This window comes from Harmonia axyridis, chromosome 6 (genome assembly GCF_914767665.1).
Source record: "Harmonia axyridis chromosome 6, icHarAxyr1.1, whole genome shotgun sequence".
Classification (NCBI taxonomy): domain Eukaryota; kingdom Metazoa; phylum Arthropoda; class Insecta; order Coleoptera; family Coccinellidae; genus Harmonia; species Harmonia axyridis.
In genome coordinates, this window is record NC_059506.1 from 2,855,802 (window position 1) to 2,878,400 (window position 22,599).

The 22,599-nt window shown below is 31.1% G+C and overlaps 2 protein-coding genes across 2 annotated transcripts; one reads left to right on the forward strand and one right to left on the reverse strand.

The window, feature by feature from the left end:
- Positions 1–4,561: 4,561 nt before the first annotated feature.
- LOC123682410 (E3 ubiquitin-protein ligase trul-1-like) lies at positions 4,562–12,712 on the reverse strand. The gene is made up of 2 exons (XM_045621009.1): positions 12,708–12,712; positions 4,562–4,994 (listed from the first exon to the last, which is right to left on the reverse strand). The coding sequence occupies exons 1-2, from the start codon at positions 12,710–12,712 to the stop codon at positions 4,562–4,564; spliced, it is 438 nt and encodes a 145-aa protein (XP_045476965.1).
- LOC123682587 (tudor domain-containing protein 5-like) lies at positions 12,488–17,295 on the forward strand. Its single transcript, XM_045621300.1, has 3 exons — positions 12,488–13,300; positions 13,676–14,009; positions 15,665–17,295. The coding sequence occupies exons 1-3, from the start codon at positions 13,233–13,235 to the stop codon at positions 16,676–16,678; spliced, it is 1,416 nt and encodes a 471-aa protein (XP_045477256.1). The 5' UTR covers positions 12,488–13,232; the 3' UTR covers positions 16,679–17,295.
- Positions 17,296–22,599: the final 5,304 nt, after the last annotated feature.

The window sequence follows — 22,599 nt, forward strand, 5'->3', positions numbered from 1 at the left end:
CAACTGTTCACGAAGAGAGATCTATTCAAACTAAGCTCAAAAGTTTTCGTTGTACACTTAAGTACATTCGAAAGTCTAATTGAGATACCTGAGTTCGAAAATTATTTCAGAATATAGGCGTTTTCTATTGGTTCCCTGCAATGACGCAGCCAATTTTTTGTTTAGGGTGGGGGCTGAACGAAATTGGCGACGAAGGGTTTGGAGGAGAGGGGGAATTGATGTCTGTTGATGCCTGGCGGTGTGGCTGTTGTTCATATAAATATTTAAATATTAAAATTCATGTTATAATTCGGAGATTGAACTGAAAAAAAATAAATTAGGTATTTTTTAAATTCGGTTTCATTTCAGATGTTCCTAGGATATTTAATACATTCTCAATGTTGCATTCAAAATCATAAAAAAAAATTGTTTTGTGGAATGAATGCTGCCAATATCTTATTTCGCATTGTCTGTTGAAAGTAGAATAAGTTCATTTCGACGTGATAGTCGATACTGGTAATCAACAAAATAATTTGCTTCATATAGATATGTTAGTAAATAATATAAAGAATGTACCGAAAATGAATTAAATTTGATTCGGAATTCTCGAAATTTCCTTCTTCCAAATCTTGAATTGACATTCAAGCGTTATTTCGTTGGCTGTTTCTGAATTCATTTCCCATTAATGTGTTTTTTAAAATCAGTCGCAGAGTTATTACTCTGAAAAATCAAACACGTCAATGATGATAACACAGATTGATGTTTGTAAAATTTATTACAATTTCAAAAAAATTTTTTTTTTTCCTTTATATGTGCTTGGCTACTAAGGCCATCTACACAGCGAACATTTCATATTTTTTTACTATATCAAACTCATAAACCTCCACCAGACATACACAATATCCATGACCTAGCCAGGATTCGAACCCGGTACCTTCGGCACCACAGCCAACTTCTCAGTCCACTGTACTACCGAAGTAGTCCAAAAAAATTTGAAGCCACATATTTTCATTGTTTCGGAATATTTTTCTTCTTCTTCTTCATCTTTTCGAAAGCGAAAGTTTTGTTCCACCTCTCACGTGACCTCTTAACATAGGAATGTTTTTCGAGTAGCATAATTGTGTATTTTTATGACCGAGCAATCCTAGCATTGCTCGGCAACTTCGTCATTTTTAAGAGAGTATTTTTGTAGCATATGTTAACCATGATACTTGAAGCAAAGAAAATGTAATAATTCTTTGTGTCGTGGTGTCCAACTACTCATCTACTACTTGGTGGCAACATAATTCGAATTTTACAGTAATTTATGGGAAGAAGCCCCCAGATTTTCTGATGAAAATAATATCTCGAATATTAATTTCATATTATCATAAGTAGCTATTTTATAATTTGAATTATCGTCATTAACAATATATTAGTCATTATCTTATCATGCATCGAAGTTGCTACGTCTTCTACCAAAATAAAATAACAAATTCAGCCCAAACGTCTTAGGGGTTGTCCATTAATCACGTGATCTTTTTTTAGCATTTTTTAACCCCCTCCCCCATTAGTGATACGTAGTGAGGTTTGAGACCACCCCCCTCACCCATCTCAACATCACGTGTATTTTTAGTACCTACAACGAATCTTAAAATTTTCTGAATATTATCTTAATTTAAATACAGGTATAAACTATAATCTTATTTTATTCTGAAATTAAGGACCATAATAAAAATGTCTACACCAGGTTGCAAGTTTTTTTTGATTGCCATAACAATAATAATAAACGAAGAGTGTAATCATAGGAAAAACATGTATTGTACTAGTACATGAATATATTTAATGTATATTGTCCTCGGACCACGGATTAGCGAGACATTCTTCAACGCTAACAACTGGATAAGCCGTGCCGCTTAATATTTGTTTAAAAATCGCGCGTAAAAAAAATACACGAAATATCTTACTACACCCCCCTCCCCCTTGTGTTATTTTCGTGATTTTTATCAAACCCCTCCCCCTCCTTTCAAGCCTCACGTGATTAATATATAATTATGTATAACTGTATTGTATTAAATGAAACGATTACCAACAATTGAAGAATTTCGGATGGGTACATATTTTAATTTCAAGAAGAATCAATAGACAAGTACTATTTATATTAATTGCCTGGTTCTGGTCCTTACTAATATTCATCAACATAGATCATTATGGTCATTAGCCATCTAATCTTTTATAAAGAAGATATTTTTCAAACATATTTATTCAAATAATTGATTAATTAATCCATTGAAAGTTCTGTATTCCTGAATTTTTGATTTATACCGCTATTAGATATAATTGTCTCTTGTAGTAGAATGTATATTTCAGTATGTATTTTTCAATGAAAAGACAACAAGTGTCATCAGCTACTAATCATCTCCAGTGGACTCAAATTTTGTTGATAATATAAAGAAAATTTTATCTCGAATATAAATTTCATATAATCATAGGTAGGAATTTCATAATTCGAGTTATCCTCATTGACAATATATAAGTCATTATCTTATCATTCATCGAAGTCGTTACGTCTTCTAACAAAATTAAATAACAATTTCAGCTCAAACGTCTTATGTACATCTCTATTGTAATAAATGAAACGTTTACTAACAATTGAAGAATTTCGGATGGGTACATATTTAAATTTCAACAAGAATCAATAGACAAATAGAATTTAATAATTAATCTATCTTATACACTCCTGATTTATCAGCTTTTGATATAGTGCCTTTGTTATTTTTGGGAAATTTAGCAAGATTTCACTTTGTTCTAAATGAATTTCTTATATTGAAGTTATTTTCAAGATATGTGGCAATTTTCTCAGAAATACCTTTGGTATATTTTATGTAAATATATTTGAAATTTTCTTCAATATGTGGGTATATCATTTTCAATGCTTTTTTCTGGTTTTTGTTTTGTTCATCAACAACTCATCAATCAATTTCACATAATCGTTATTGTTTACAGCAATTTGTTCGATTATATTGGGGTCTACATTATAATTTTTTTCCAAGGGAACGTTAAATAATCTATGGATCATTCTATTGAATGTTGATAATTTTTGTTGAAGGGGATGATTTGGTATGTTATGTATGATAACATCAGTTTGGTTTGTGGTAAACTGAAAATTCATGAAAATCATTCGATTTTATAATTGTCAAATCATGAAAATTAATTTTGTTGATAGTTTCCACTTCCATTGTGAACGTATTTGAAGAATGCAGGTTGTTGATGAAATTAAGGAATTTATTCAACTGTATTTGTGTACCTGTGAAACAGCACGTCAACATATCTAAACCAATATGAGAAAAATTAAGCTATTGGGTTTCGTTGAATTCTCATTTCAAAATTATTCATAAAAATCTCGGCTAATAAAGGGGTAATAGGGTTTTCCATAATCAAATCTTTTACAAATTTGTAGATCTTGTTGTTAGATTGATAATAATTTTGGCTGATACAAATTTTGAGGTTTTCTAGAATATCTTACTTAATAATTATATAGCATTTATTAGTGTTCAATAAATCTCTTAATAGCTCAATAGTCTCATTAGGTGGAATACTGGAGAAAAATTTTGTATGTATATCGAATATAGTTAATTTTGCATCAGTTGATAATCTGATATTTTTTGTTGAATTCAATTAAGTTTTGGATGATTTTAATTAATTTTCTGGACTGTTTTGTCGAAGGAGCAGTTATTAATGAAACAACGAGTCTAATAGGATGATTATTTTTTGTAATTTGATTTAAGAATACATTTTTGGATGTTGAGGATTCATAAGGATTAGTTTATTTTTCGAAATATTCTGAAAATGGGATGAAGCAGAGGTAAGAGAGCAGATTTTATTTGTTTCTGAAATTTTGATGTTAGTTTACAGTTAATAATTTGTAAATTATTAGTTTGTAGGAATGAATTTTATTTTTTTATATATTCTTGTTGGGGCTAAGCGACTATAGTATTGCTTTTATCAGCAAGAGTAAAATCAAATCAATATCTGTAATCTTCTTTTTTATTATAAGAGTAACGTTCTTGAATAATGTTTTATTATTATTATTATTATTGTTTCAATAAGAGAAGAGGTACAATACCTATAAACTCAAACTTAAAAAAATTAACGTTCGGAAACTAAATACTCAAAACAAAAATTATGGTTTACAAGGAGAAAAAAAAGAATTATTAGGACTAGAATTATTTTATCTCCGTTTATTTTGGATCCAATATTATACGATTGAAATAATTCTTATTATTTGTGAGATACACTGTATATCTTAAAACTCAGGAAAATACTTATATTTGTGATAAATTTGTATTTTAATAGTTATATTTCCTTGATTTTACACAAGCTTCTTCCATATTCTTTCATTATTGAGAACATAGTTGAAAGTATTATTCAGATATCAATCATTCCGCAATACGAATCACTGGTATAGTCATAATAATTTTCTTTAGAAATTTTTCGATATGGGGGTAAGGGTTTGTAATCAATGAAACGGATAAAAAAAATTTATATTATTTATTAATAAAAAACATTCGATAATAATATGTACAATGTCCTATATAACATATCAGGACGTTACAAACATTGCCCAATATGTACCAATATCATCCCAATATTCGTCTGGTACATCTGCCACATTTTCGGAGGAAGTCGAATCAATTATGTATTCCCCCAAGATATCTTCTTTGGGGACAGGGCTCCGGCAGTAAGGACAAGTCTCATTTTGACTTGCCCATTTAGAAATACATTCACGGTGAAAGGAGTGTCTGCAGTTTGTTATGTATATTCCGTTTTTCAATGTCTCTAAACAAATTGTGCAGTCTCCTTCCACCAAATTTGTTCCAATTTCCTCCGAACATTGTGGACATCGCGAGATATTGGCCCCCTCCGTGCTCAGACATTTTTTGTGGACCTGATGTAAGCATTTCCCAACGAATACATCTGTTTCGTCAATTTCTTGACCACAAATAATGCATTTTTCGAGATTGCTCGTATCCATTCTGAAAAAAACAAAATCATTAACTTTTTATAACAATCATTAGGTAGAAGAAATTCTTTTTAAACACATTTTATCCAGGAAAGACGGCCATATCACGTCCAAAATTTTACAAATCACATAATTCAATAAAATAAAATCAAGTTTACTTTACAGATGACTGATTACCTACTTATGCACTAGCTAAAAAATTATAATTTGATATATTTACCTTCCTTTCGATGTTATCTGAGCAATCGTCAAATATATATAGGTATATAAGGGCAATCAACTGTTCACGAAGAGAGATCTATTCAAACTAAGCTCAAAAGTTTTCGTTGTACTTTCGAAAGTCTAATTAAGATACCTGAGTTCGAAAATTATTTCAGAATATAGACGTTTTCTATTGGTTCCCTGCAATGACGCAGCCAATATTTTGTTTTGGGTGGGGGCTGAACGAAATTGGCGACAAAGGGTTTGGAGGAGAGGGGGAATTGATGTCTGTTGATGCCTGGCGGTATGGCTGTTGTTCATATAAATATTTAAATATAAAAATTCATGTTATAATTCGGAGATTGAACTGAAAAAAAATAAATTAGGTATTTTTTAAATTCGGTTTCATTTCAGATGTTCCTAGGATATTTAATACATTCTCAATGTTGCATTCAAAATCATAAAAAAAAATTGTTTTGTGGAGTGAATGCTGCCAATATCTAATTTCGCATTGTCTGTTGAAAGTAGAATAAGTTCATTTCGACGTGATTATCGATACTGGTAATCAACAAAATAATTTGCTTCATATAGATATGTTAGTAAATAATTGCTCATGATATAAAGAATGTACCGAAAATGAATTAAATTTGATTCGGAATTCTCGAAATTTTCTTCTTCCAAATCTTGAATTGACATTCAAGCGTTATTTCGTTGGCTGTTTCTGAATTCATTTCCCATTAATGTGTTTTTTAAAATCAGTCGCAGAGTTATTACTCTGAAAAATCAAACACGTCAATGATGATAACACAGATTGATGTTTGTAAAATTTATTACAATTTCAAAAAAATTTGAAGCCACATATTTTCATTGTTTCGGAATATTTTTCTTCTTCTTCTTCATCTTTTCGAAAGCCAAAGGTTTGTTCCACCTCTCACGTGACCTCTTAACATAGTAATGTTTTTCGAGTAGCATAATTGTGTATTTTCATGACCGAGCAATCCTAGCATTGCTCGGCAACTTCGTCATTTTTAAGAGAGTATTTTTGTAGCATATGTTAACCATGATACTTGAAGCAAAGAAAATGTAATAATTCTTTGTGTCGTGGTGTCCAACTACTCATCTACTACTTGGTGGCAACAGAATTCGAATTTTGCAGTAATTTATGGGAAGAAGCCCCCAGATTTTCTGATGAAAATAATATCTCGAATATTAATTTCATATTATCATAAGTAGGTATTTTATAATTTGAATTATCGTCATTAACAATATATTAGTCATTATCTTATCATGCATCGAAGTTGTTACGTCTTCTAGCAAAATAAAATAACAAATTCAGCTCAAACGTCTTAGGGGTTGTCCATTAATCACGTGATCTTTTTTTAGCATTTTTTAACCCCCTCCCCCATTAGTGATACGTAGTGAGGTTTGAGACCACCCCCCTCACCCATCTCAACATCACGTGTATTTTTAGTACCTACAACGAATCTTAAAATTTTCTGAATATTATCTCAATTTGAATACAGGTATAAACTATAATCTTATTTTATTCTGAAATTAAGGACCATAATAAAAATGTCTACACCAGGTTGCAAGTTTTTTTTGATTGCCATAACAATAATAATAAACGAAGAGTGTAATCATAAGGAAAACATGTATTGTACTAGTACATGAATATATTTAATGTATATTGTCCTCGGACCACGGATTAGCAAGACATTCTTCAACGCTAACAACTGGATAAGCCGTGCCGCTTAATATTTGTTTAAAAATTGCGCGTAAAAAAAAATACACGAGATATCTTACTACACCCCCCTCCCCCTTGTGTTATTTTCGTGATTTTTATCAAACCCCTCCCCCCCTTTCAAGCCTCACGTGATTAATAGGCAACCCCTTATGTATAACTGTATTGTATTAAATGAAACGATTACCAACAATTGAAGAATTTCGGATGGGTACATATTTTAATTTCAAGAAGAATCAATAGACAAGTACTATTTATATTAATTGCCTGGTTCTGGTCCTTACTAATATTCATCAACATAGATCATTATGGTCATTAGCCATCTAATCTTTTATAAAGAAGATATTTTTCAAACATATTTATGTAAAGGTTCAAATAATTGATTAATTAATCCATTGAAATACAATGAGAGCAATTAACTTCTACCTGGCTATTCCGAATGGAACCTTTTATTAGAAAACCATTTGCATGTAAAATCTCATTTACAAATGTGAAATAGTCTGTCATTTTACGAAGGACATATTGTTAGAAAAACCTCTTTGAATTGGCAATCTGAACTGTTCACACTTTCCAAAAATCTCATTCAATACAATATTTTCTTTGTATTTTTGAAATGTTTTTCTTTCAAAAGAATACAATCAGTATAAATCTACGGGAGTTGATTCCCCAATATACTTATTAGTTGTAGTATTAGTTGTATATAAGATCAGTTGTATCGATCCTCTTCCATTGCGAATAAAATTAAAACGCGTACAAATTTTCAGAATTAAGTCTTGAGAAAAAAAAATTGAATAATATATTTGAGAATTACGAATGTGCACTGACATGGTATCAGGGGTTTTTGCGTGCTCGTTCATTAATGCGCGCGTGTAAACCACATACTGTATACAGGGTGTTCTATCATTGACGTAACGCTTTTTGACGGTTAAGCGCTGAAATCTTAGAATTTTGAATCGCCAAAGTATCATTAGCCTCCATCAAAGCTACTATATTAAATTGTTTGGAAATACACAGAGTTTACCAAAACAGTGTAAATGATTTTTCTTATGGAACATCCTGTTTTTTATCGAATTTTCAGATTGGATAATATAAGTTATCGGAAGTTTGTTCGAAGATTTATATGCTTAAAACTTACCGATTTTGAGATTTCTTGGAGGGTCTTTGGAAAAACTTGATAATTTCGAAATGTATGAATTAGAATTTCAGTTTAGTCAAAAAAATATTCAACTTAAGAAATTGTTCTCCAAGGTAGCGAATATTTCTGTATTCATCTTTGTTGATCGGAATATATGAATTACAAGCTTTGTAATTTCTGATTGGGTACTCATACACTGTGTCCGTAAAGTATGGAACAAATTCATTTTTAGCTGAACAGACCATTTTAAGAAATAATCCTGAAACACGTCGATTTTTTATTTTAATTTACCGTATATTGAAATAATAATCTAATATACTGGGTGACTTACTTTCAAGTAATGATGTCAACTTAATTTTTTTCAAATGGAACACCCCCATTTTTTCTCAATTTTCCGATTACTCTATAGCTGAACTGATTCCAAAAATGTATCACAATATGTTGATTCCAATTGGTACAGGGTGGACAAAAATAATAAATTAAATCTAAGCAATAATTGAAACATTCACGAATACCAAAAATATTGTAGTACTTAACTGTCATTGAACACCAATAAATAATCAAACAAATAATGACATTTCACGAAAAACAAGAGGACTATGTTTTTTTCAAATTGATAAAAAATAATTTCTTTCATGATATTCTGTCTGCTGGACCACAAGTACCAAACATGTTTGGAAACAGCTCATTATTATTGATCTAAAAAAGTAACAAACTACAGGGTGATACATTCAAACCAATTGCCGCTAGACAATAAGTATTTTTGATAATATTGATAATTAAACTAAAAAAGAAAGTTACGCGTTACTTTATGAGCACACAAAACTATTGTATTTTTGTCCACCCTGTACCAATTGGAATAAACATGTGATACATTTTTGGAATCAGCTCAGTTCGAGTAATCGAAAAATTGAGAGTTCCATTTGAAAAAATGACGGTGACGTCATTACTCGAAAGTAATTCACCCTGTATTAGATTATTATTTCAATATAGGGTAAATTAAAATAAAAAATCGTAGTGTTTCAGGATTATTTCTTAAAATGGTCTGTTTAGCTAAAAATGAATTTGTTCCATACTTTACGGACATAGTGTATGGGTATTGAAAAATATTACATATTTTATATTATGATGAATAAATTTGAAATGGTACTCTTCAGTACATTATTAGTTTTGCTACCACCTTTTATCTTGTCAAACGATAATATCGACATAAAATTGATAATTTATGTGACAACCTGCTGGGGATTCCCTAATGATGTATTGTGTAGAATATAAAGGATAATGGTATAACATCAGGGAGCTTCATTACCACAATCCAGATAATAATTATTGAAACTGAAGAATGGCATTGGTTTAACCTTAAAATCATTTTGGGCTAATTCTTTTCAAATGGGTTTCACCTCAAAGTAATAAACATAGGTAATCATACTCTGAGGGTTTCACAATCCTTAGAAGTTTTCTAGAAAGTTTTCGAAGAATCAATTGAAATTGGTAGTCATATCTACAAGAACAATTAGTTTATTAGTAAGAAAGTATTTAGCCCTTTTTATAAGAAAGTCACTGAGAAATGTGAGAGTACTAGGATAAGTGAGTTCATAGTAAAAAACCTACTTATTTTACGATGTTCTATCATCCCAATATTGGTTGACATTTCCTTATCACATTGTTTAATAAAAATACGAGTGAGATAGTGGATATGGATACATTTGATGAAATTTGCATGTTGCTTGGAAAAAAAATTCTTGGATCGACCAATTTCGGTTTAGGAGGAAAATGTCAGTATTAAACTCGTAAATTTAGCAATAAACCTAATTGATTGAATCCTCAGACTATTGACGATCTGAGAATCAACATACGTCGAGTTATTGGTGAGATATGTCTGCCAAAATGTGCCGGCGAGTATACGAAAATTACCTCACAAGGATCGAGTTCTGTAAGAGATCTCGCAGAGGATATTTAAATGTTGTTGTATTCAATACATAATGGCGAGGTCCAAGCATTATATTAAAATAAAAATTCGAATGATATTCTGAATGGGAATGTCTTCTAATTACATTTACTTTCGGAACCACAAAATGCATATCTCTTTATAATGACATGTAGAAATGGGGAAAATCGGACCTCACAAGTATACCTACGATTAATTTATTATTTTATAAGTTCTTTATTTTCCTCAAAATTATTCGAAATAGTGATTCTTTATAATTTGTTGAAAAAATAACTCATTTCTAAATTTTTGAATGATGTCATTACCAAGCTGGTGGAGACATTCAATTTTAAGATATTATTTTTATGTTTTCCCATGTGCCAATATATTCGGCCATGAAAGAGGAAATAATAAACAATATTATAGTAAAGATTTTTCCTATGTTTATATTGTATATATATTTTCTTAAGCACATTGCAACCATGATTGAAATGATTGGATTAACACATAAATGATTGAAACCGTATACATTGTTTCCGTAAAGTATGTAACAAATTCATTTTTAGTTAAACAGACCATTTTAAGGAATAATTCTGAAACACGTCGCTTTTTTATTTTAATTTACCGTATTTTGAAATAATAATCTAATACATACAGGGTGAATTACTTTCGAGTAATAACGTCACCGTCATTTTTTAAATGAAACACCCCTATTTTGTCTCAATTTTCCGATTACTCTAGCTGAGCTGATTCCAAAAATGTATCACATGTTGTTTCCAATTGGTACAGGGTGGACAAAAATACAATAGTTTTGTGTGTGCTCATAAAGTAACGCGTAACATTCTTTATTAGTTAAATTAACAATATTATCAAAAATACTCATTGTCTAGCGGCAATAAACAAATAATGACATTTCACAAAAATCTAGACAACTATATTTTTTTTAAATTGATAAAAAATAATTTCTTCCATATTCTGTCTGCTAGACCACAAGTACCAAACATGTTCGGAAACAGCTCATTTTTATTAATCTAAAATGTAACAAACTACAGGGTGTTGCATTCAAACCAATTGCCGCTTGACAATAAGTATTTTTGATAATATTGTTAATTTAACTAATAAAGAATGTTACGCGTTACTTTATGAGCACACACAAAACTATTGCATTTTTGTCCACTCTGTACCAATTGGAATCAACATGTGATACATTTTTGGAATCAGCTCAGCTAGAGTAATCGGAAAATTGAGACAAAATGGGGCTGTTCCATTTAAAAAATGACGGTGACGTCATTACTCGAAAGTAATTCAACCTGTATATTAGATTATTATTTTAAAATACGGTAAATTAAAATAAAATACCGACGTGTTTCAGGATTATTTCTCTGGGTTTTGAGCATGAGCAATTTTGAAACAAACGGTATCTCGCGTTCTAGTAGTCTGATCTGAATAAGTATGTTAGTTCTTCTTTCGGAATATCTTCAGATACCATTCGCAGAAAATTATCTTATCTTGTAACTAGATTCTCTCGCAAAGTAACTATCACAGCTATGTTAACTCAATATAAAAATATAATTGATATATAAAATTTCAAATGATATTTCAATCAGTATTCAAAAAACCAAAATTATCAATCCAAAAAAACTTACTGAAAACAAAAATCCTGTGTGGAATTCGTCGAAATTAAAAAAATAATTATTTATTACATTCTTGTGGTTATCCAGATTCCTCGGAAAGAGTAGACAATTCCTTCATCAAATATTTGCCGTCCTTCTATTTCTTCTGCTGAGTTTCGACTTTATAAAACGCTTGAACATTTTGTTTTTTTTTCAATGATTGAGAAGAACAATGATGCGGATGAACCATTATTTTGAATTAGAATGTAGCCACGGCCAACAATATTTGATTTGATATAAAAATTCGTTGAATTTAAAGAAATTTATTTAATACATTCTTCGAGGAATTTGGATTTCTCGGAAAAATTAGAAAATGCCGCCCTCCATTATTTGCCGCTCCGTCAACATCTCGGTTTGCAGGCCTTTAGAGCGGCTCTGTTATTCTTTATGGTAGAAAACGGATCTGCTATAAAAAATAGAGATTCCCATATAAAATTTCAAAGCTGACCCCCCTCCCCCAAGGTTGGAAGAAATTCGATGAAATGGTTGCACCATGGTTGCAGTTTTCAAGCATACAAAGAGACCGTGAATTAGCCTTTTTACATTTTCAATTTTCATTCCAAAAATTAGATCATAATCCAATTCACGTAACTTTTTCACTTGAGACGAACATTTCCATAATTGTTATCAAAGTTACGAAGTTGGTTATTTTATGTATAAATGTACAGTTCATAGAGATTTAGTTACAAAAAAAATTTCAAAGAAAAGTCTTATATGTTCTTTTTTTTTAAATCTTCTTCAAGATGGTCAAGTCGAAAATTCTCAAAGTTCATGAAAATGATTTTTTCTTGAACTTTGGGAATTTTTGACTTGACCATCTGAAAGAAGATATCAAAAAGTACAATACTGTTCTTTGAGATTTTTTTTATAACTAAATCTCCATGAACTGTACACAGTTCATAACTCGAAAACCGTGAAAAATCGCATAACATACATGACTCACATACATGACGTCTACGTCAGAGGTTTAACATTTTCCTTTATATCAACTTGTTAACCCTTATTTTGCCAATTGTGATTTTTGCATTTGTCATCCCTTATACACTCACCCCATGTTTTCGGTTGTTGTATCATTCTCGTCATGCAATTTCAATACTGCAGTTGTAAAAGAAGCGATTTTATTTCCCTTTCCAACTATTGTTTTTGAGTCATTAGTTTGTAGGCATGTTATACCTATTTGAGTTTTTTCTGTTTATTATGATCACAAATTTAGGTATTGAATGATTTTTACGGGCAAGAAATTTGTTGTTTTCAAAATGTTCCTTGTTGTGTATATACGTTCAAAAAGTATTCATTTTTGATAAAATAATTTATGCGTATCTGACGAAATCCCTAGAAAAAAAAAAAGATCTACGCCCTTGCAAAATGAACCCCATTAAGGAGAGTAGACGAATGTTCAACGATTTCTGAACAAAGTTACTTCGAAAAATGGAGGCCTCTGATTGGTCCACCCTATACAATGAGAGCAATTAACTTCTACCTGACTCTTAAACACCGGGTATAAATACAATTGTCCCATTCCGTAAAGTCAAGTGTAAGTGAGTAGGTACTATTGTGAAAGTTTATCAGCCAAAATGCAGAGATCTACGCTAAAAGCGGTTGTCAATCGCTCTACAAATCAGAGATCAAGGTCGAGATTCGAGTAAGTAAATTGAATTCTATTTGTCGTTTTTTGTTATTTTATCAAACTAAAGTTCATTTGAAATACCAGAATTGAAATTATAACAGAAATTTTGGAATTTTTGGTGCACTTGTGTGTTGTTAATATTTGAAGTAAAGTTGAGTGTTCTTTTTTCCCAAATAAGTAACTAATTTTCGAAAATTCATTCTGTTAGGCTAGATTAGGCATAAATTAATCTGAATGCTTATTTTGAATGGTTACAATTCAAAATCGAATTAAAAATTCTTTGTTTCTGTCGTACACCATTTTATTTGTATTCAAAAACTTTTCGCATAAAGTATAAGAAATATTTCGATATTATTTTGTAGAATTAATTTACATATATTATCTTTTCAGTGACTCATATCTCAATGCAGTATTAAGACATAATTCAGTAGCAAATATTGAATTTTCGGAATCCTCAGAGGAAAAGAGTTTCCAGAAGATGTATGGTTTCGATATTTCGTTAAAACCGGGACCTAACAACATTATGATCGATAGACTCTATAACCGTAGAAAATCGATTGAAACTACGAATAAGTGGTCAGAATCAGATTTTGAGGACATTAATATGTATCCTATAAAAAATTTTTTCCTGGACCAAGAACCTGAAAACGATAGACATTTGCTACCTGTTCGACAAGAAGAGAAACATGAATTCAACAATGATCTTAATGGTCACCATTCAGAGGTAACTATCATCAATTATTATTATCTTAAACTTTTCATTTAAAACAGATGTGTCATGAATTTCAAAACCCCATTATCTAAATTGCTATGTTTGTTTTTGTTATAACCTTACAGTGATTCAGTTTGAAAATTACTGCGATCCCCCTAATGATTCGATAGTTGGTAATTCTTGGAATTTCAAACTAGGGTTGTTTTGGACAATGCGATGCCGTATGACAATTGAATTCATAAATCGTTAATAGATCATAGAAATCAATTACCGTTTCAGAGATATAAAGGAGAGTTGGTGTTTTTGAATGGGACAGCCTTATACGACTCGATAACAATTGAAACAGTTGTTCTAATGAAAAATGATTATATATAATGTGTACCATGAAAATGGAGTCGAAAAACTAGATCTTTTCAAAACGGATGACATTTTTGAAAATGTCGATAACGGGATGGTTTTCGACAAAGCTTCGGTTAAAAAACTGTTTGAAAAATTTAGGGTGTCCAATTTAAGAAACACTGACTCTCCTCTATAACTATAAATACTGAAGATATCGTTCGTCTTGAAAATTATTTTTTATAAGAAATATGGAAGTTTTGCCCGTATCCAATGATAATAAAAAAGCGATTACACAATTTTTGATTAACTATTTGATTATTTGAAAATTTGCTCTTGAAATTAAGTTAATTATCTCTTTAACTTACTTAACGTTTCATTTCATTTCATTATCTCTTCAAAATTGACTTTGAAAATGTATTCTCAATCATTTATACTTAACCCTTTTTTAACTGTTTGTAATAAGTATTCGCAGTAATCTACCGTCCGGCATCTTGCGTTATCGAAATACTGCAAAGTTATTCATAAGAGTTGAATTATATGTTTATACAGAGTGTTTCAAAATTTACTATCAAGATTTCAGGGGTATATTTTTCAGGTCAAAACGAGACTTTTTTTCCATAAAGATGTGTACGCAAATGCGTCGTTACGTTACTGAGCGTTGAAGTTTCAAGATTTTTTATTTTTTTCTTCATAGCTCTTTCAGTTTTCGAGATATTAAGATTAAATTTGGAATATAGGTTCATTAGGTTTCTTTTTTTTAGGAAATGTTCGATGGAGCTTGTTATTTAGATCACAAACCAAATACGTAGAGTTTTGTGTTTTGATTGTGATACTAGTTTCCTACTTTTTGTTGAAAATTTTAATTGAATAAGGCGTATCATTTTTTAACGATCGCAGATGTGTGAAAATGACAACAGACAAAAAATTTATGAACAAAATAAAAAATTCATTTCAAATTTTAGAATCCACCAACGGCGTACTACAAAAATTTTATGGGGCGAAAAATGTCTTGACCCCTAAAAAATATCTCCCTGTAGCTGGTTACAATCAGTAACCAGGTTAAACCATAGTATAAGGAACATATACTATGGTTAAACATAACCTATATGCGGACAAATGTTTTTGGAAAAAAATCATATTTTGACCTGAAAAATACACCACTGAAATTTCTATACTAATTTTGAAACACCCAGTATAGTAGAAAATAATAAACTTTTGTGCAAAAGTTGCAATGTTTTCGCAATGACTTTTACACATTCCTTTTATATTTCAACAATTTGACTATGAAGTAATGTTTCTTGAAAAATGTTTAATATTTATTTTTGCAGATTGATCATGAAGAATACCATCATTGCGAACCTGTGATACCTGACAATATTGTTTGGCCAGGTCAAAAAATCGAGCCAATTCCAGTGAACAACCTATTTCGAGAAGGATCCACCGTATACAACGTTACTGTTGTGTCCATTGAGGATCCGTCGAAATTTTGGATTGCAATAAACTACCCTGAATTGGAGGAATCCTCAAAAGAGATGAAGAAATTCTACAGGGAAAATACAGCTGCATATGTCATTCCCGTTAATTTATTAATTAAAAACTTGTACTGTGTAGCTGAATTGGATGGAGTTTACTTTCGAGCAGTCATAGTCGATTGTAGAAAAGTTGCCAAAAAAGTAAAACTTTTCTTCATTGATTTTGGGATAGCACGAAAAGTAGACTGTGGGAAGATTTTCTTTATGAGGCAGTGTTATAGTGAACTCCCAGCTCAAGCTATCAGAACAAGACTTTCTGATGTTGAGCCTCCATACGAAGCTATGCAGTGGTCAGATGAAGCATGCCGAAATTTCATCAATTTAGCATTGCTTCAGGATTTCAAGGTGGAGATCGATGAAATCGACAGATTCCAAAACGTCATCAATGTAAGATTGATTAATCATCACGACGTACCAATGAAGATGATTCTGGTCAATGATGGACATGCGATTTACAAAAGAATGACGCAACCGAATTCGAGAATAAAAGTAAGCTGGTTTCATCATTTCCCAACATTCCAAGAGTTGGAAAGTTGCAGTGTTCTATGGCGCTTTGAAAGTCATAATTTTGAGAGCTCAGGGTTGACCACAGATTATTTGTATCCGCAATATTTCGAGAGGAAAAAGACCACAAAGCTTCTCAATAAAATTGAGGAGATGAACAAGCTAGCGTATGGGGATTTTAATGTTCCTAGCACGCCTACAAAAATTGAAGAAAGTATAAAGCGTTCGGTTAAGGAGGAAGAACAGGAAAAATTCACGGAGGAATTCCTTCGAAGAATGAAAATTCATTCGGAGAATGAACATTGAGAAGATTTGAATGTGAAATTCTGTCAGAGAATGATTCAATCAAGAATGAAAATATGTTTTGCATCCTCGAACTGAGTCTCACACAAGCATAATATATCATCTTGATTATCGAAATTTATTCGTTTTCCTCAACATAACACGTCATATGATGAAATAAAAAAAATGTTGAAAAACATATACATATCTTTTTTTTTATATATTTCATCCAAGAAATGATTGTTCTTTGATGAAATATTGTTGTACGATGTTATTTCCCACGAAATGTATTTTTGTTCTATATAATGTATCTGCATCATTTAACGTGTTATAGTGTTATATTTCAGTTCTGGCTATGACAGGTCTTATTATGTAGGAAATATTTGATGTAATTCCTTAATTTTCTAAACGTTTTCGGATATGTCTCAGTACATGACAGTAGTATAAAAGTTTCTCGTCATTGTAGTCATCATGATGACAATATTTAGTCGAAAAACTATACTACTGAAGAAGGAGATCTCCGAAACTTTTAGAAAATGAAGGACTTATACCAAATGTTTCCTATTTGATAAGACCTCTCATATCCTACCACCTCGTTTTTAATTTATTCTGTATTTATAACTATATATTTTTTATTTAAGTTTATTTATTTGATTTATGTTTATATACCTGCTAAAATAAATGTTATCTTAATTTTTAATAATTGCTTTATTTGTCCAATCGATAATCCCAAAAAAATAAGAAGTTGATTTTTTCTTATTGTCATGATATTCCTACTTTATGCATATTCTTCAGGGAAGAGATTTTTGTTGATATATTTTCTCGTAACTCAGAAATATTTCTCACACGATGAATTTCAATTCAGAAATTTTTGATTAGATACCTACTTCTTATTCATGCCAATTAATGAGAATGTTGGATGCGAATAAGTGTTGTATATACTATTGAAAATTATAGTCAGATAATTACAAAACTATTCTTAAAAGGTACGAATACACTCTTTTCTGAAGACCTGATATTCAATAATTAACGATTCATTTTATACGTTATTATTTGATAATTCAATATTTGGATTAAACAATAAAAAAAAACACCGAATACATTAGTATTCCAGTTCAAAAAAATGTTTAGTAAGCCAAAATATAGCTTTATATCATGAGTAGGTATCCTACTAGACATAAACTCATAAATTTTGACGATATGTAACCAAAAGACGGTTGGTCAAAGATGCTGGTTGTATTTGGCACCCAAAATGTTCGCTTTTCTACCTATGGAATATAGAACACTGAAAAATAGGTGATCGTAGTAATCGAAAAAGATCTTCATTCAGTAGGAAGGTACAATTGTGGCTACTGAATAGAGATACGGAGGTATTAAATGATTTGGAAATTCAGTGAGTGTTGGTGTTGATTTACTCACCTTATAATTCATATCCATGATGCCTAAACAGAGAATTATTAAGTGCCCTCAAGAATAGTGACAAATAGTTTCTCACGATTGAGACATTTTTACTCCCGAATTGGACAGAAATTAAGAACCAGATTTTTGACTGTTTCAACCCGATAATAGACTTTTGAATTTGCATACTGTTGTCACGACACGACGTTCAAGGAAAAGAATTTTTGTTTTTTTTTTCAGAACTAACAGGCGAACCTCTAATGAGTCTCTGTTCATCCTGTTTATTACAGTATTAAATAGAATATTATATTAGGTTGTGTTAGCGCAAAATTGTATAGAGTCATTCTTCCTATAATGGCTGGTAACGTATCTTTCAGTTTTTTCCTCTTTGATTCCTGGGATTTTTTGTCCTTCCTTCTTAGCTTCCTCCTTTAGGCATTCATATGTTTTCGGTTTTCCATTGGACAAATAATAGTCCACGCATTCTCTCTAGGTAGTGGAGCATCTTTGTATTTATGTTTTTGTAAGTTAGGGTTGTTCGGATTCTGGCACATCTTATACAGGGTGTTTCATTTTATACTGGGAGAATCATTTTTGTCTTATGATATATACCTCGTTTACAACGTGTACAACGTCATTTCTCACCAATATTCTATTTAGTGTGGTCAGTTACGTATAACCTTTGAAGTAACGATTTTTGGTCAAATCAGAGTATTTTTGAGTGCTCAATTCAGAAGAAGTAAACAACATTGAAAAAAAAATTCAAAATGGCGGAACTATAATCAAAACGCTGCCTTTTGAAAAATTCAATTACATTTCACTGAGTTTTTTTTTTTTGCGAACGTCCAATTACGTTATTATGGAAATGATTACAAAATGGCGGGAGGCGAATCACCAAAAGGATATATTCACTTATCAAAACGCCATAACCATGAGAAATTCACGGATTTCATTGGTTAATTAAAACATCAGTTTAATCACTGAATATTTAGTGAATATTCATTGATTGATTGAATTGGAGCTCCTGAATGTTTTCTTCCATACACAAAAATACCCATTTCATTAAATAGTTTCCATGCTAAGGAAATACGGGCTCTTTCACACAATTTATTTGGTAAAAAGATCACAATCAAAAGCCGTAAGTATGTAAAGTAATGCTTAATTTACAATATCTGTTTCAATATCCATTTTGAATTTTTTATTGAGAATTATAAAAATACTTCACTATAGATTGGTGGTGTTGGATCAGAGAAACAAGTAAATGATACTCTGTTCGTTCGACGACGTTTCGGAAAAATTTATTTCCATCCTCAGGGCTCTACAAAATTTACGGAAAACATCATTTGTAACATTGATGAAGGTGTTTACAAAAATAAAAGAAAAATGAGCATTAGTAAAAGTTATTGACTAGAAAATATCACAGGAAAGATGGTCTGGTATAATTTAGATATACAAAGAAACATTATATAATTCAAAATATTTTTAGTTTAAAATAATAAAAAAATAAAAAGTAATATACACATATATAGGTACAAACAAAGTACTTACAAGCTAGACAAATGTATCTTCCCAAAATCATCTCATCAAAATTCAAATCAATTCTCTAATATTTCACGTATAAAGAAATCATAATATATTAAAAAACGGGGACAAACAATGCGACCGATGCATAGACAGTACGCCGACAGACGGAGGTGAAATCAAAGAAACAGCGGACTCGAAACAAATTAGGGTAAAAAACTAAGATGTATATATGTGATAAGCTGAAGTAATGAAGTCGATAGGGGCTAGACATTTTTATTTTATTATTATTCATTCCGTAGTTGAATATTTCTTTTTAATAAGGAATAATAAAATCGGCTAAGTTGTTGGATGTCAGCTCTAGAATTTACTGAGTCATGGATACTTATTTGTAACATTTCAAAAATTCGCCGATTGCTCAAGTATGGCTCCCTATTTAATATTTTGACGTCTTCAAAATTAAAGTTGTGCTTTTCGTTCAGGCAATGTTCGGCCAAGGCTGTTTTAGGGTTGGAGATCGGCAAACGGACACACCTAATATGTTTCTGTATTTTGGATATCAGATATCGGCCCGTCTGGCCTATGTAAACTTTCTTGGTAGAAAGTACCGGGTTTTTCACCATAATTTGACCCTCCCTTTAACTTTCTTACTGAAAGAGGTATAAAAAAATGTTTCCTACAATAGTTTCACGAAATCGACTATTGTTTTTCAAAATGATTTCACAAAATGAAAAATATACAGGGTGAGCGATATATTGATTGCAACTTCATTTTTTCAAATGGAACACCCTGTATATATTTCTATATTTGACTATCTCTTTTTCTCCTGACTTCGAATATATAACATGTTTGGTATATCTCTCTTATTCTGAGTACCACAGAGTTTCAAATTTTAAGAACCAACTGGCATTCTCAGTAATCAGTTTTTAAGTGGTAGGCTGCGATGACTCAAAATGCCCTTTCCGAGTTATCTCGTTGGCAACGATATTCCATACCTTTTTCACTATAAAACCCCCCTCGAACTCTGTTACAAAAACAGATACATAAAAATATATCATACAAAAATCGGAAGATATCAAATAAATTTTTCGAAAATGGTTACGTCAATTGGAACGAATACAAGGTGAACATCATATTGAATGAAACTACATATTTTCAAATTGAACACCTTGTATATTTTTCCATATTTTGTTTGGTTATTATCTCCTCATCTCGAATATATATGCGTATTTATTTTCAGAGTTTTGAAATGAAAATGCGGAATGAAAAATATTTGAAATTATTCCGAAATTCTTTATATTCAAACAATTCACTTAAAAGCATTATTTTTTCAATGAATGCCTAACAATAACAATAACCAATAAAAAATAAAAAAAATAATAGTATGGAATAAATGATATCTGAACTAAAGTAATTGCTCGAAATGGCCACCTTCATTCAATACACATAGTTCGTATCGTTGTCTCAAGTTGTTCAGACTATTTGTGATGGCATTATTATGGTTCTGATTTAGATCAGAAATTAATGCCTCAATTTCGTTTTTAATCATCTCAACACTTTCATTATTATTGATGTAAATTTTTTCCTTCAAAAACGGCCATAAAAACGTTTCCAACGGTGTTAAATCGGGACTTTTTGGTGGCCATGGAATGGGTGCGCCATTACCAATCCAAAGATCAAATTGCCCACTTAAATGTTCTCGAACTTCCAAAATGCTATGCGGGGGCGCTCCGTCTTGTTGCCAAATTATTTGCTCCAATTCTTCAGCAGAAAACAGTTGCTCCAAAAGCTGAGCTACCTCTGGCAATATATTTTCTAAGTATGTCTCACGTGTCAATTTGTAGTCGAAAAATATAGGCCCCACAATTTTATCATAAACAATGCCACACCAAACGTTAACAGATTTTCTTCCGGATTTTCTGATATGAAAAGTTTTTCTTTGTCTTCGATTTTTGTTTTTCCAAGAATGTCTATTTTTTCTGTTGAATACGCCGGCAGTGGAAAACGATGATTCATCCGTCCACATTATAAATTTAAATAAATTAGGGTTTTCCTCCAGTCTTTGCAGCATATTTTGACAGTATTCTAATCATTTGCGCTTCTGGTCTTCTGTGAGGAGTTGTACTGGCAATAATTTGTATGGCCTATAATGGTGCTCTTTCAGTACCCTATAAATCCTGGAATAGCTTATTTCCAGGTCACGCGACTCTTCCTTCAATCCGTTTTCCGGACATTCTATAACAATTTTTATTAATTTGTGCGGTTAGTTTCGAATGAAATTTCAGCACTGACCAACAAATAATTAAAGTAACATTACCTTCAAAATAGAGCAATATGTCCAGTTTTTGATTTTCATTTCTTAAGATGCTACGCCTCTTTCTCTTAATTTTTTTCAAGTCTCTTATACGGTTGTAAAAATTAATGAATGTGTTTTCACTTGGAATTGGATAATTTGGATGCAACTCCATATATTCTCTCCTTGCAGCTTTTTTGTTTTTATTGTTTTTCACATAAAGTGGAAATATTTCAAATTTTTCCGCTTCTGTGTAGTGCATATTTGTTGAATAGTTTCATTCAATGACAAACGCATGTCATATGCCAACGAGATAACTCAAAAAAAGGCATTTTGAATTATCGCAGCCTACCGCTTAAAACTGATTACTGTGAAATCCAAGTGGTTCTTAAAATTTGAAACTCTGTGGTACTCAGAACAAGAGAGATAGGCCAAACATATGTTATATATTCGAAGTCAGAGGAAAAAGAGCTAGTCAAATATAGAAAAATATACAGGGTGTTCCATTCGAAAAAATGAAGTTGCAATCAATATATCGCTCACCCTGTATATTTTTCATTTTGTGAAATCATTTTAAAAAAACAATAGTCGATTTCGTGAAACTTTTGTAGGAAACATTTTTTTATACCTCTTTCAGTAAGAAAGTTAAAGGGGGGGTCAAATTATGGTGAAAAACCCGGTACATCTTAGGAAAAATGCCATTATTAGAAGCCAATTTCTTCGCAACAGGTTC

What these genes read in the sequence shown, in the direction of transcription:
- LOC123682587 (XM_045621300.1), top strand. Translation starts at nt 13,233, where the DNA reads ATGCAGAGATCTACGCTAAAAGCGGTTGTCAATCGCTCTACAAATCAG. An exon ending in AGATCAAGGTCGAGATTCGA is followed by an intron (nt 13,301 to 13,675) that starts GTAAGTAAATTG and finishes TTATCTTTTCAG; the next exon opens with TGACTCATATCTCAATGCAG. An exon ending in TTAATGGTCACCATTCAGAG is followed by an intron (nt 14,010 to 15,664) that starts GTAACTATCATC and finishes TTATTTTTGCAG; the next exon opens with ATTGATCATGAAGAATACCA.